This window comes from Xyrauchen texanus, chromosome 8, assembly GCF_025860055.1.
Source record: "Xyrauchen texanus isolate HMW12.3.18 chromosome 8, RBS_HiC_50CHRs, whole genome shotgun sequence".
Taxonomy (NCBI): Eukaryota; Metazoa; Chordata; class Actinopteri; order Cypriniformes; family Catostomidae; genus Xyrauchen; species Xyrauchen texanus.
In genome coordinates this window covers 50,364,339-50,380,480 of record NC_068283.1, presented here as the reverse complement: position 1 = coordinate 50,380,480, position 16,142 = coordinate 50,364,339, and the positions used below count along the sequence as shown (strand labels likewise).

The 16,142-nt window shown below is 41.4% G+C and overlaps 1 protein-coding gene across 1 annotated transcript in view; it reads right to left on the bottom strand.

The window, feature by feature from the left end:
* Positions 1 to 427: 427 nt before the first annotated feature.
* tcf20 (transcription factor 20) overlaps positions 428 to 16,142 on the bottom strand; it is a 19,696-nt gene continuing 3,981 nt past the window's right edge. Inside the window, exons 2-6 of the mRNA XM_052131889.1 lie at positions 2,649 to 10,395; positions 2,428 to 2,521; positions 2,259 to 2,308; positions 1,761 to 1,850; positions 428 to 1,645 (exon numbers count right to left, since the gene is read on the bottom strand). Of these exons, the coding sequence (XP_051987849.1) occupies positions 1,794 to 1,850; positions 2,259 to 2,308; positions 2,428 to 2,521; positions 2,649 to 9,560 (7,113 nt within the window). The 5' untranslated portion in view covers positions 9,561 to 10,395 and the 3' untranslated portion in view covers positions 428 to 1,645; positions 1,761 to 1,793. The remainder of the gene's footprint in view (positions 1,646 to 1,760; positions 1,851 to 2,258; positions 2,309 to 2,427; positions 2,522 to 2,648; positions 10,396 to 16,142) is intronic.

The window sequence follows — 16,142 nt, the reverse complement described above, 5'->3', positions numbered from 1 at the left end:
TGAATGGCCATCAATGGAGAAATAGGCTTTTTGTCAACACAATGGAGTTGTTACAGCTAACAGCCCACGCTAACCAGCCAAACCTTGATCCCCTGTATCCATGCTTGTCATATTATTGCCATGTAACCTTACTACACGCAAGTGAACCACACTCAGAAATAAAAATAGTTGTATTGCAATTTTGCAATCTAATCTTGTGTAAACACCTAATCTCCAGATTTCAATAAATAAATCACGCGCAAGGTCCACCGTATTGCATTATGGGATACAGTATCTAACCCAATGTGCTGTCGTATACTACCATTTTGGCAAATTTAATAAATTATCCAAGTACTCTATAAAGAAAATGTGCATGCTATGCACAATATTTATAATACATAATGCAGTACAAATCCTTTTCATTGTATAACTGTATTCATGAGTCAGAAGCATTTTGACAGTTTCTAGATCAACATGTTTTCATATGGTCATCTTTGTGGTTTTATTTTTAAAAGAATAAAAAAATGACAGTGATTGTTCTGAAGATGGAGTTTTGCACTCATGCCTACTTTTTTCCTTGAAATGGAGGAATGTTTATCTCCCTCACCTATCAAAATGAATTGACAGATGGACCCCTCCCCCCCTCCCCTTCAAAAGCATTTCAAGTATTCAGCATCCGGTAAATCCCAAAACTCAGGAGTCCAGTTAAGACGGAGTGCAGCTCCTAATACCTTCCATCCTACAGAGTTCATCTGCAAGTTTTTCTTCCTTTGAAAAATAATGTCAGGTCCATTTGCTTCTCCTGTATCTCATCTGTAGCACAAAATCCTTAGAGGAGAAAAGTAAGAACACTTATCAAAGGAGAAAAAACAGACACAAGCAAACACACAGCTAAACTTTCTCTCTCTCTCACACACACACAAGCACACGTCAAAGGCAATATATGTGCGGTCTCCATGACAACAATGTCTCTGTGGCAACTGGACCTCAACATTCCACGTGATGTCACTGAGAATGTTCAATGATGTCATAATGGAATAACATTCTGGTCCCCGTCCTTTAGTCGGTCTCATAATGATATAAAGATTCAGAATTCTCTCTAAATCTGAGGGTAAAATACTGATTAAAACAATAGCAATGTTTAAAATAATGATAATATGAGTTATAAAATACTAAATATAAAAGGTGTAAATACACAGCCTGTCCCCTTTTCTTTCCACATGGTCCCCTCTTCTCATTCAGGTCTTTTGTTCCCAAAGCGCTCCAGAACACTGTTTTTAAAAGAATAAACTAACAAAGACAAAATAACAACAATGGACTCAAAGTCAAAGACTGCAACATTTCTGCAAACTGAATTCATGTTTCCAAAGGCAGTTAGCATTTCTTCGTCTTGGAGGAAGGTCCGTTCTGTCCATCTACAGCTTTGATGGCTTGTTTTGTGTTGCTGTTGATTGATCCCACCACAGAACAGAAGATAAATGAAAAACATGTTTTCTGTGATACCAGTTTTCTCACAGTTATTAGTGTTGTTTAGAAGAAGTCTTTTAGCTTTACATTCCAAAATGTATCCATCTGTAACCATGGTAACTCCATCCGTAAGCATGACGATGGTGTTCCGGTTCAGCTGAAAGTCACACAGTCAGGCGTAGTCTCTCTGATGGAGAACCTGAGACAAGTACAGCATAGGTTCAGTTACAGGTACAGCAAAACAGACCCCACCAGAAACATCATACAGCAACAACAAATTTCATCAGTCACAAATCAGCTATTAGTCTACTCACGTCTGATCTGTGTGTGATTTGTTTTGTGTGTGTTCACCCTCTCTCTGACTGCTCCAGATATGTAGTTCCAGGCTTGGCAACTCTATTGCTCTGTGGAAACAGAGAGCACACAAACATGAGCACACACAGTACTGACATTAAACCAATAGCAAAAAGAGCATTGAAAGCTCACAGAGAAAATATATGAAGCTATCATGGTAAATAGTGAACTAATACATGACAAGACTCAGTGTGAAGCTTCTTAAACAATGTCTATATATACACATTCATCACCAAAATACAGTTCAAGTTTCTTTAAGGCAACTTCCATGGTTTTGTTCATTTTCTGTACAGACTACCACCAACTGGGATCAGAACCCTGAAATCAACTTTATCAAGATATTCAAGTGGTACTGCCTCTCTCTTCATGAAAAAATAAAAACAAACATGTCTTCCTAGCATCTATCTTGGGTTCTTCATAACGTTCCCATAGTTAAATGTGCAGTTTTGATCGCTTACCTTGTGCTTTGGACACCTCAGAGAAAAGTTGTCTTCATTTAAAGAGCAATCTTTAAGGATAACAGAAAAAAATGAATAGATTTAGCGCTTCCAAGTGTCTGTTCTAGTCACAAATACATACATTTGTATTTATAAAACAAGTGCAGACCGTGGTGATTTCATCTCTCACCTGCCTCTATGGCACAGAGGTAATGGTACCTCAGTGTGCAGCCTTTACTGTAGCAGCCAAGTGTTGAGCCCACCATCTCACAATGAGAGCAGCTCTAAGAATGCAATGACACAGTCAAAAAGGAAAGCAGTAAATATCCCAAACATAACACCAACACAAATTTGATCTTGTCACATAATAAAACTTGTTTTGTAATACAAGCTGATGATTTTTCCACTTACTGTATCTCTAGCACCATCTAGTGCCTCCTGAAGTCCATGCAGTCTCCCATTGACAAGGTACACCCCACTGGTCCACACGATGCAGCCCTCATGTACCCACAGCTCCTCTGGGTCCAGGGGCACTAGTGGGAGCTGAGCTAGTTGTGCCATGGGCCCCAGGGAATCCAGGCTGGGTGGGGGAGGCTGGAAGGGCAGAGAGGCTTTGCTGTTGATAGGGATAGTTCGAGGTAAATCTTCACTGGATTTATGTCTCCTTTTGAAGCGAGGATGGGATGTCAGTTTTCTGTGCTGGGGCCTTTGCTGCGAGTCCTCTAACTGCAGCTGTTTCAGTACGACTTCACAATCCAGTTCTCGCACTTCTGATGCTCCCATTCCACTTAACAGTTCTACTGCTGGATCCCAAGAGTGAGCTGTCTCCTTTGAGGTAGAGCTGCTGGTCTTAGTATTCTGTAAAGGCATTTCCTCAGCCACACTGGGGGAGGCAGTGCCAATGGTGGTTGCTGGGGATGTTGGGTTTGTTGCCTGACTTACTGTGCAATCGCTGTCTGTAGACGATTTGACATTTTGAGGGTCATGTAGTCTTGTATCTTGGGGAGTTAATTCTGTTGAAATGGATGTCATAATGAAACCTGCTGTAGCCGCCCCATGGTGAGACAAAGTTTGTCGGATTTGAGGTTGATTCTTAGGGAGCTTGGCTACATAATCAGCAGAGTAAAAGGGACCATAGAGATCCCCAAGATTTTTGTAATTGGCCCATTTTTGGCAAAGGCAGCATAAGAGATGACCATTGTGTCCTGTCTCTGATATCACAGGCCCTGGCAGAACATGTCCAGATGTAGGAAGTGTCTTTCCTGACTGTAAGACAGATTCAACATTCTCGGACACATCCTTTGTTCTATCATTTTCCTTATCTCTTCTCACTAACTGAGACGACATTAAGGTATTTAAGGGGGCATCAACCCCATAATGACATGCTTTGCCTCCGCCTTTAGATTTTTCATCTTCTGCATTGATTATTGAACAGACTGCTCCAATCTCAGCTATCTGTTTCTCCACATGAATGTAAGGAGAAAAAACAGTATTCCTAACATCAGAGAACATTCCACACAGGCCCATGTTTACACAACTGCTAGTTTGAGTGTCCAGATCCTCTTTAGAAGCCATTCCCCTCCTTTTCCTTCTCTGCTTGACAACTGAGCCAGAGGTTCCATTGCCTTCTTTTACCTTTCTCTGTCTATGTCTAGCAGGCTTCACATCAATCTCTGGCTGGGTCTCCTCACTGTCGACATCCACTTTCATCAACTGAGTTTGAGCAGGAGGGACCAAAGATGGACAGGGTTTCTGGTCAGGTGGTGTTGGTGTTCGGGGCACCTCATCTGCGGTGTTTGGGGTTGGGTCAGACTCAGGGTCAGCTATAGGTGAGCTGAGAGGGGCTGCAGGTATGCTGGCTGCTGAATTCTGAATTTGAGCTTGGGCACGTTTCTGCTTATTCACACTGCCAACTGGGCGCCCTTTTTTCTTACCCGATGGGAAATAACCCTTGGGAACAGTGCCTTCTGATGGTTTAGTCTCTAAACCTGCCAACCTGGTCATCTGGTGCTGAGGAGCTTGAGAAAGGAGGTGTTGCCCAGGGCTCTGACAATGGCCAGTGTTGGCATCATAGTAATCCCCACTTGTGTAATCATCAAAGCCCATGCCAGTCTCTTGCAATTTCTGCCTCAGTAGGTTAGCAGCCGACTGCTCACTTCGTCTGGTTTCCAGCTGTTGGTATGTGTTTGTGAACTGCTGTATGTCTGACAATGCAGATGAAGATGGAGGAGGGGATCCCTGTACAGGACAAGGTAAAGGAGGCGGGGGTGGAAGGGGGCCTAACAAGGTAAAATCATCCTTATCATTTTCACCCACCAAAGATCCTGTAGAGCCAGCAGAACCTAATCCAAAGTCAAAATCTTTTGGCAAACCTCTGAGTGCACTACTGATAGAAGTTGCAGCTGGTTTTAGAGATTGAGAGTCACATGGATAAGCATCTTCAACGGCTCTGTATGGCATAAGATCGTTTAAAGGACGAGACTCATCAAGGTACAATAAACAGCCCTCCTCTCCCTGAGGAACATTTGAAAATGTTCCACTCTCAGGGTCTGCTATGTCAGAGGAGTAATGAGAAACTTCTGAGTAATCCGAATCCACATGACTATTATTGAAGTTGGCTTTTTTCACACTAGGAGTAATTTTCTGCACAATTGCCTCAAGTTTTAGACCACGGCCTTTTCTTGGTGGGAGAATATTTGTTTTGCACCGTGGAGGTGAATTAGCACTGGATATGGGGTGATGTAAATTAGGGGATGCCAATTTTGGCTGAGTATCAGTACTGCCAGAGCAACTGTTGCTTGCAAGTCTAGAATCAGATTGGGACAGTGGGGAGTGATACGCTGATCCTGGTCTTTGACTTTGAACATCCTGATGCTGCCTTTTCGCTGGAATAGGAGAAATAAATGATCTAACTCTCCTTCTCATTATTAAAGGGTTGGTTTCAGATGGTAATCCAGATTTGGCTTGGCTCTGTCCCTGCTGAATCCCTTGGGCAGCCTTACTGATAACATCAGCTGGAGCCACTGTATGAAAAGATTTGACAGGATGTTCTGCACTTCTATCTGAGATGTTCCCTTCTCCATGTTTAGGAGCTGTATTTGGGACTGGTTGAGAACCAACATGCTCATGAGGGACTGCAGGGTGTGGTTGTACAGCTTCCTCTCTTTCAGGATAAGCATCCCACATTTTCATGTGAAAGTGTGAACCGGGATGAGAGTGCGGTTGAGATGCGTGATACTGACTAGGCAGAATATCACTAGGAGATTGTGATTTACACTTCTGACCAGCCAGTCTCTGGGGAAATTGTCTGTCCATATCTTTCTGTCTTTGTCTGCCAGGAGTCCAGTTTGGTCTGTCCTGAGGAGGTAAACTTGGTGGAAATACTTGTAACTTGTTAGCTGAGGGGGTGCTTTTAGAATATGCTGATGCAGTGGGGAATGGATTGTGAGTTCTGGTGTGGGACATCATTTTTGGCCCATCCATGGTGTCACTAAACCCATATGCTCGAAAACCATCAACGGCCTGGGAATATGACTGCTCTCTTGGTGGTGAAGAGAAGGGATTAGAAGACATTTGAGAAAGGTATGGCAGGTTGCTGGTGGGTTCATTGTTGCCTTTGGCACTGCTGGTTCTTTCTAAGTTAAAATCAACATCTACAAAGGGATGCAGGGACTTTTTTGCCTCCATACAGGGTGGCGTGCTGCAGTAGTCATCTGAATTCTGACAAACAGGATCAATCTTTGATGAGTCATCCTTACTCTGATCTTTCTTTCCTTCTATTTCTGCCTTGCACCGTTTTTGATCAGTTGATCCAGATGAAAATGGTTGTTGAATGACTGAAGGTCCAGAGTGTCCTCTTTCTCTCTCTGCAGTGGTTCGTCGAGAAGGGGATGCATCACAGATGACTGAACGTCTTCCTGAGGATGATGATGTCTGAGATTGAGACTGACTCAAAGGACCAACACTACATGATAATGGTTCAGTTTCTTGTAGAAGCAGTTGTTCCACAGCAGAGGGAGAGGTATTGTATCTCAGTGTTTTTTGGTGTTGCAAAGAATAGTCAGCCAAGTTGATGTGCTTTGGAGGGGCTCCTGTTGTGAGATTTGAAGGCTGTTGCATGTGGGTGGACTGGCTGGGAGACATGCTGCTTTTGCCTTTTTCTAAGGAGACACCATGAATAAGGTTGGGCCTTTGTGCTTCAGAATCCCAAGAGGGATGAGGAGGGTCTAGAATCATCTCATTATCAGGTCCCTGATTTTGATTTGAATTTGGTGGTTTTCCAGAGGCTATTCGATTGAAATGGACATTGGGTCCACCTATAACTGGTTGAGGGCCTATTGAACTCAAATTTTCAATTATATTGTAGGGTAGTCTCGTTTGATAACGGTGCTGGGATGTACCTTGAGAATGGTGAACACTAGATGTCTGATCAGGACGTCCATAGCATCGATCTAAGTGATGACCTTGAAGGACTTCCTGCAAAAGAGTGGGAAATGATTGCTGAAACGGGGAATTGCTATCCTGACCTCTTGATATAATCGCCTTGCCCCCATCCAAAGCAAAAATACCAATCTCCTTCCTAGCAATAGATCCATAGCTGGCCCTCAGCTGATGATAACTTTGGTATCTGTCTGGGCCTATTCCACTTCCTGGTCCTAATTTTCCTTTGTTCTTTGCACTCATGCAGGCATTGTAAGGAACATCAGGATTTATATATTTATATGAAGAGTGAGAATGATTTGAGGGTATACTTTGGACAAATTCTTGTTTAGGGGAAATATATCCTGAACCATATGTTTCTATGCAGATTTCCCCTTTTCCATTATGACTTCTTGCCTCTCTTAAGATGTTTGCATCAAGTTGCTCCTCAGGACAGCTCTGTTTGGTTGGGTTATGAGAAACACTACAACGTGGGGATTTGGTTCCTGTATGCTTAATTGATTCAGTATTTAGTTCAGAACGTGTAGAGACAATAACCCTAACACCTCCAGCATTATGTTTTTCCGAAACATTTATATTTTTGCTTGGATTCTCAAGCTGCTGTGAAATCTGAAGCTGCTGTACATTGCCCCTGTTTCCATCTATCTCAGCTTCATACTTAGTGGGAGGGGCTGACTGAATTTCATTAGTGTTGGCAAATCTATTCCCAGATCTATTTTCTCTACGACAAGGAGTAACTCCTCTTTCAACTTCGCTTTCTTCATCTTTTATAATATTGATCTTTTGCCACTTCATTCCAATATTATATTTATTATCAGGGTCTCTTTCAGCCACACAGTTTGGACGTCCTGATTGAGTATGAGGCGGTGTGGGAGGGGGATACAACTGTTGTTTGAGGCTGGGTTCAGCAGAAGGATGAACCAATGGTGGTGAGGAGGACAAGGAAGTGAGAGTTTCTGGTGTCTTTGTCTGAGCATTTGGTGTTGAAGGCTCACTGGCAGATTGTTTTGAAGCTGTTGAAATGACTCCAGTGTTGACCTGGATATCCAATCCATGCTGATTCCTTTCTGAATTAATCTGACTTTGTGCTGATCGGTAGCTGAGTGGCTCAGACTCATTGCTAGTTCCACTTGCATGCCTAATTCTCTTCAGTTCTAATTCTGGATCATGTTTTGTTTCCACCATCTCAGAACTCTCTACCTTGGCTGTGATCAAATTTCCACATTTGTTTTGGTTGCCAGACTGCTGGATCTGAAGATGATGTGTATCTCTGCTCTTCTTCTGGGACAACACGCTGTCTGTTAGCAGCATGTGTTGCACTGTATTAGGCAAATTTTCCACTTGTGATGTTAGAGCATTGAGGCTATTTAGACCAGGATCCGGTAAGAGTTTGTCATGATGGTAAAGGGAGCTATCTTCCCCTAGTCCCCCACGAGGACCTAGATCTATTCGGCTCTGACTCATGACAGAGTGACCAATGACAGTGTTTTGGTTAAAACCAGATGTTTTAGCTCCTACACTGCTTCCACAACTACTGATACTCCTGTTAGAATTAGGAGTTGGGCTCAGCTGAGGTACAGCCTGCAGAAGCCGTCCATGGCTTTGACTGCTGCGATTGTTTGGAACAGAGGGGTGGCATGATGGCTGCATATGAGTAGCTGTACTGTTTCCCTCTAAATTCCCCATGACAGGAGAGGAGGACGAACTGAAGCTCGGAGACTGTACAGCAGAAGGAGCAGGGGAGGGGTTAGATATGGGACTGAAATTTTGTTGGATGTGAGCTGCTTGATTTTGGGAATGCATTGGAGATTTGGCAATGTCTTGGGGGGTATGTGGAGGCAGAGCAGGACTGGAGGGGATAGAGGAATGGGGTGGTTTGGTGTGTAAATTATGCTGCGTTTTGAGGGAAGGATCGTAACCTGCTCTGGTGCTGTGATGAGACGCATGCTGGGAGTGGGGCACATGCTTGTGAAGGGACTGAGATTGTGGTGAATATGGTGGATGAGTAGAGGATGAGTAACTTTGTCCCGTGTTCTCGCAGCTGTTAGAACTTGAATTCGAATTTGGATTAGACTGAATGGGTGAGTTATTCATTTTGGCATCTGTGCTGCTGCTGCTCACATCGTATCTTTGTGGTGGCGAGTTATACGTTCCAGTAGAGCCTGAGGAGGCATTTATCGGGGGATAATGTCCAAACTGAGGAGGCATTCTGCTTCCAGACAGAGAGTATGCCCGGTGATGCTGACTTTGGTGTACTCCTTGATGTGAGGGATATTTCTGACCGTGCTGACGTTGATGTATTTGACCGGCTGATTGCGCAGAAGTATTGTGAGCCATACTGTATTGCTGAGAGGGAGAAAACGAACCAGCACTACTGCTACTATTGCTACCTCCCACTCCAGAGCCACTGCTGGAGCTGTAATCCATAGGGTAGGGAGATATAATTCCAGATGACTGTAGGTACTGGTGAGGTGCATGTCCATCCATGTTTGTGTACCTATATCCTGCACCAAATCCAGCTCCCCCTCTTCGGCTTCTTTCCCGCCCACTCACTGGAAAATAAAAATCCATACTTTCCTTAAGGTAAGAGTTCCCAGCACCTCCACTGTGAGTATTCCCCTGTGTCAATTCTCCTGTCCCTCTTCTGGAGCCATAACCATGTATAGGAGGGGCATGTATAAGATGCTGCTGGCTCCGCAGGTGAATGTGCTGCCTGCGACTCTGCAGGTTAGGTTGAGCTTGCTGCATGGCAACATAGTCCTCTGAGGCTCTGGGGGAAATCTGAAGGTCTGAAGGGTGGGGCTGATATGAGGAACTGACCACAGTTCCTCCTCGGCTAAACCCTGGATGAATAGGGACTGGACTATTGGGAAAATTCTGCATTTTTTGTTTTTAGAGTCTTGGATGGCAATTGTTTTTGAAGAAAATACAAATGGCAAATTGGAATGTTTCGTTTTAGCTTTGTGGTTACAGAGAAATTACATAAAGTGAAACTGTAATCTGTAGCAGTTTCGCAGGAGACACCAGCAAATGCCCACTGATCCAAACTGAGCTTTACAAAAAGCTGTTTGCCACAATGTTGTTTAGCTCTGGATCTGATGATTTTTGGAAAATTAAGACAGGTTTAGTGTTGTCACAAAATGTCTACCAGCCAAGAAGTAACAATATTCCACCAAAATTCCAACTCAATTACGTCTCATTAAGACAATGTCAATATCTTGATACTGTAGTGTGATACTGCTCTTTGCCATTTGGTAACTGTGCAAATGCATGTGTATAGCAGCCATGCAGTGGAATTATAATAGTTCATTGACAGGTTAGCAACAAACAAACAAAAATGATTCCTCCGGTTGGCACATGTATTCACTGACACTGTAAATAGTATGAGAATGATTAAGACTTTAATATCAAAAGTTTTTTTCATATTTCCTGGGTCATGAGGATTTTCTGGGCTCTCTAGAGTCATGTTTCATTGAAATCTTTGCTGCCAAATATTTTCCAGCTTTACCCAAATATTTGCCTTTTCCCATATTAGTTATTCACTTCAGCAGGAGCATTATCTTCTAATTTGTTTCTTTGCTCATCCAATCATTGTCCATTACTGAAAGGTGTTTTTCAGTGGAGATGGTGGTCAGTGACGTGCCATCCAGTTGCTAGTTTAATCCAATTCACTCAATATGAGGGTATCTTCCTCTGGAAACCGGAAGCTTGAGATGGTCTGAAAATACAGGAAAACACAGTGTATTAATGATTCAGTTCTTACTGGTTTAACATTGCTTTAGTGCAATGTTCATAGTTCACAACCAAATAACAACCCAAGTACACTCGGCCTACTGTCAATTATTACAATTTACAAGTACAAACAAACAGATCAACTAGTGCTTTAGAAAACACTCAAAGGGTAAGTTCAGTAGTATCAGTAGTGCATATTTTTCTTACAAAAACACATCACTTTGCTTCAGAAGGCCTTTATTAACACCCTGGAGCCGTATGCATTACTTTTTTGATGGATGATGTGTAAATTATGGGATCATTTTCATTTTGGGTGAACTAACCCTTTAAGTACAGTGTGGCAGCTAGTAAAATTAAGTTTATTTTAGTAACACAGGCTAGAAAGGTCACTGGCTAATTTAGAGTCATATCAGCAATTTACGTTTCAATATCTTTACAGACAGCATTCACATCCTTAAATTAAGGTATCTGAGCTAAAAGATCCTATGTGATTCAAATCTCTCCAACTGGTGAAAAATTGAGAAAAGCACATTAATAAACAAAAGCAGGACATTTGACCTCATTCACAACAACAAAACAAGATCAAACAAACTAGAGACTGAAACACTTAAAAAATGAATACCTAACTTGCTTAGATTGTATACACATTTGTAGGCTATAAAGTGAACTTGCAGATCTGCATTCACAATGAATGTTAAGCTCGAACTTTTCCTCCTGATGTCTTGGTCATTTGCAGGATTTTCATAGATGACACTGTTGCAAACAGTTTTCAGACAACTGAAACAGCAAAGAATGCTCTTTACATGCGCTTTCCATGAGACACGCTTGCGCTTCACACCTCAGAACAACAGCCCCGCCAGACACGTGCGTCACCTTCAAAATATAATAAAGTGTGTTTCTTCAAGACTTTGTGTCTTACAGAATTTCTTGTGTCATTCCGAGACATCTGGAGTGGTGGTGGCGTAGTGGGCTAAAGCACATAACTGGTAATCAGAAGGTCACTGGTTCGATCCCCACAGCCACCACCATTGTGTCCTTGAGTAAGACACTTAACTCCAGGTTGCTCCGGGGGGATTGTCCCTGTAATAAGTGCTCTGTATAATACATTGGTACTCAGAAGGTTGCTGGTTTGATCCCCACAGTCACCACCATTGTGTCCTTGAGTAAGGCACTTAACTCCAGGTTGCTCCGGGGGGATTGTCCCTGTAATAAGTGCTCTGTATAATACATTGGTAATCAGAAGGTTGCTGGTTTGATCCCCACAGTCACCACCATTGTGCCCTTGAGCAAGACACTTAACTCCAGGTTGCTCTGGGGGGATTGTCCCTGTAATAAGGGCACTGTAAGTCACTTTGGATAAAAGCGTCTGCCAAATGCATAAATGTAACTCTTACAGTTAGCCTGCTACAGTGCCAGGTAGATGAGCAAAATTACATAGTATATGCATGATATAGGCTTCCCGCATTTAGCGGGTGCTAATTTCATACCCTGTGCTACTAGTTAATGTATTTGGTTTTGTAATTTCCCTATATTGTCGATCATCTTCTGTCAAACAGTGTCACAATTGGCATCTGAATATTTGATCAGATATTGTCAATATCCGTTTACATCACTGTATCGCTAATGTTTGTTGTGAACAAGATTTTGAACAGGAAAGATTTATTCCTATGGTGCTATTCACACCGGGTCCAACAAATCGTCCACCGACTATTCATTTTTGTTTTAGGAGAGTGTTGCCATATTTTGGTCTTCATAATGTGCCACACATTCTCAATTGGAGATAGTTCAGGACTAGAGCTCGACCGATTTATCGGCAGGCCGATATTATCGGCCGATATTAGGCATTTTCCAAACTATCGGTATCGGCGTTTATAATGGCCGATAAATGAATATTTAAAAAAAAAAAAAAAACGGACGAAACACCCTTCAACCATGTCATGAGTGTTGGAGTTGTATAGTTTGTCCACTAGAGGGCACTCTACACCATCCCTGTTGGCAACACTCGTGTATAACGCGCCACACATCCTGCAATCTGCTGATCCAGCCAGAGTCGGGCAGAGAGAATCAGTTATCCGCGAGTGAGATCATCGGTGAAGTGTGTTCATGCCATGGTGAGTTGGTCACATGCATTGCTTGAATAACAATTAAAAGAACATCCCCATCAGTTCTCTTAACTCAAATAAGCATGACAAAATTTGTGACTATCATGTCCAGTTTTGCTGCTGTTAAATAAGCCGAGAGTGAAGCGGAATTAGCTAGTAATAATTACATTACGTTGTTACAGTGTAGTTGACTGACTGTCCTTTTAACTTTTGACGATGTGACTGAAGTATTTCTTTAATAGCGCGTGACAGTTACAGCAATGAGACGTATCATCTCTCCTTGGCCTGTTATATTGAAAATGTATGTTTTACAATTTGCAGTATGATGTTATCCATTGCTAAATTATGGCTCATCATAGACTAGCTAACCACAAAGCTAGCTAATGCCACTATCATCAGTGGAAGACCGCTAACGTTAACAGTAATGAGCTTGGAAACCACAACAAACTTTTTCTGCCTAAATAAAGTAATGATTATTACTGTATTTATAACTAGCATATCTCTAGTTACAGTCCCTGCATTGTAAAATGTAAGTTAGACTTGCGAGGAGTGAACATTTAGACAGAGAAAAAGTATCAAACGTATCTTGTGCATAAAAGACAAAGTTAGCTTTTCTTTTACATGATGTGTGTGAATCCAACGACGCCAAGTGTGCGTTGCAGACTGTCGTTCAGCGGCAGCATTAACGAGTCACATAATGGATTTAGAATCAGCTAAATAATAGGTTTTAGAAGGCAGGCAGCAACTGATGATTGAAAATGGTTTGATGTAGCTTGATGGAAAGAATTTAAAAAGTGCAGGTAAAGGGATAAGCAAGCTGACATTGTAATTATAAGGTAGCTTATAAGGCAATGTAGGGAGTGGGACTAATTATTACAATACACACGCACACAAACATTTAGGAATGACCTTTATCTTGTTTAATGATAATATAAATTATGATGATATATCTAGTAATAATGTCATCATTATTTTTTGTAATGAAACACAACACCAACCGTTTCACCAGACTGTCAGTTTTGGCAAGGCAGTACCTCTCCTGTCCACCCTCCTCTGTGGTGAGCGAAAGAGTGTTCAGCACCATAGGGAATATTTATGAGGATAGGCGAAGCTCTTTGAAAGGAGATAATGCAGAGAAACTTTGCTTCTTGTACTACAACCTGCCTCTGCTGGACTGGAGCTATTGAGGATTGACTGATTCAGTACACTACCTCATATATACTGTTAGCAATTTATAAGTAGTATAGTTTAAAGTTATATTTATGAAGCTATACCAAGTCTTTTAATACTGGTAACTTTGATTTGGTTGTTGTTGTTTTTGTGTTTTTGTTCAAAGGACTTTACGTTTCATATCTTAAGTTTGTATTTTTATACATTTTATTTATCAGAACTTTAATATATTTCGATGTTCCTCTGTTCTGTTGTGACAATAAAAGAAACAAGTTTCTTTTTAAAATGCATTATCATATTTTTTTAGTTAAAACTCATAAATAACTACAAATAACTAATGTTAGGGAAATCTGTTAATGTTTTGTTGCGCGTTTCTGAAAAAAATAAAAATAAAAAAATATCGGCCGATATATCGGTTTATCGGATTTTAAACCCAACAAATATTTGTATCGGTAATGGCCTTCAAAATCCTTTATCGGTCGGGCTCTATTCAGGACATCAGGTAGGCCATTCTAGCACTCACACTCTCTGCTTAAGCAACCATGCTTAACTTAACATTTAACAGTATGAGGAGCGCTCCAAATAAGTGCCCTGGAACCCACACAGGTCGCCCTAGCAAACACACAGAAATGCTAAAAACCCGTGAGAATACCATAGCAACTGCAAAGCAGCATGCTGTCAACCACTCAGAAGCACTGCTCACATTTTCTTGTGAGAAAAACTGTTGTTTTATTGTGATTAAGGGTGGGTAAAATTATTGATTTTACGATGCATCACGATCTTCGTTTGAATGATCTCGATATCCATTCTTAAATCCCAAGATCCATTCAATGCGCAAGCCTCCAATACAATGAAAGGAAATCACTCGCATTGGCAACCAACTAGCTGGTCCTGTAAATGTGTAGATTTCACATAAAAGTGATTGTGTAGTATATTGGTGAAGAACTCAAAGCGAGATCTTTTCACTGTGAGTAAAAGTCGTTCAGTGTGATGTGTGTCTAAAGATAATCCATTTGTCATTGAATAATGTCTCTGTTCATATCCTTTCTGTTCTTTATAGTCAGCCGTTGATCAAAAACAACAAAAAATAAACATTTAATTCTAATCACACAGCACTCGTTAACATGCGCTCATTTACAGATGTTCCATGCAGAACTGCTGGTTTTCTTAAAGAGACAGGTCAGGTTTTAGCGCTTGTTAAACGAATCAATGTATATTCTTGTAAATAGTAAAAAATGAAGCAATTGAACAATAAACGTAACAAAAAAATTATATATGAAATATAATATGATATTTATTGATTGAATACATGGATTTGTTCATTTTAAAAAAGCCAAAATCTAGGGGGACCCAGGTGTCTCAGCAAGTATTGATGCTGACCTTCACACCTGGAGTCGTGAGTTTGAATCCAGGGTGTGGTGAGTGACTCCAGTCAGGTCTCCTTGGCAAACAAATTGGCCCGGTTGCTAGGGAGGGTAGAGTCACATGGTAATCACTTCCTCATGATCACAGTAAGGTGGTTCGCTCTTGGTGGGGCGTGTGGCGAGTTGTGCGTGGTTGCCGCGGAGAATAGCTTGAAGCCTCCACATGAGAGGCACCCGGACTGAGGAAAATCACTGCACCATCACGAGGACTTGGTGTGTACACTGGGAATTGGACATTCCAAAAATTGGGAGAAAAAATGAAAAAAGCCAAAATCTGACAAACATTTAAAAAAACTCAATCAAATATAATTAGTCAAGTTAATATTTTCAAAAAGTCCCTATTTAGAGGGTCCCCTGTATTATTAGGAGCATTAACTGGAAAATAATTTATTTCGCATGAAAGCAAAAGGTACATTATAACTGAAATATACCCATATGAATTGATATCGAATCAAAATATCTGATTCAAAACCCAATTTTTTTTTTATCGCATTTTCAATAAAATACAGGAAATATCGTTTGTTTTTTTATCCGATTAATCAAAGACATAAATGAAGATTAATCAATTATCAAAATAAAATAGTTCTCATTGTGGCATACAGGGAAACTGTAAACACCACGAGAGCATAACACACAGCAGAGATGCGTTATAAAAGATAAATGGGGGACCCAGGTAGCTCAGTGGTAAAAGACATTGGCTATCACCCCTGGAGTTTGCTTGTTCGAATCCCAGGGCATGCCGAGTGTCTCCAGTCAGGTCCCCTAGGCAACCAAATTGGCCCGGTTGCTAGGGAGGGTAGAGTCACATGGGGTAACCTCCTCATGATTGCTGTAAGGTGGTTAACTCTCGGTGGGGCGCTTGCCATTACAAGCTTTAAAACATCTTCAGTGAGAAAACATGAGTATCTATGAATTGTTTACGGTCTGTTTACATAAATCACTAAATGTTAAGCAACCGCGTGAAAACATGGTACCGTTATTGAAGGTTAAACTGTTATTAGCAGTACTGTGACAAGTATATCTCCTGTTTAAATCCT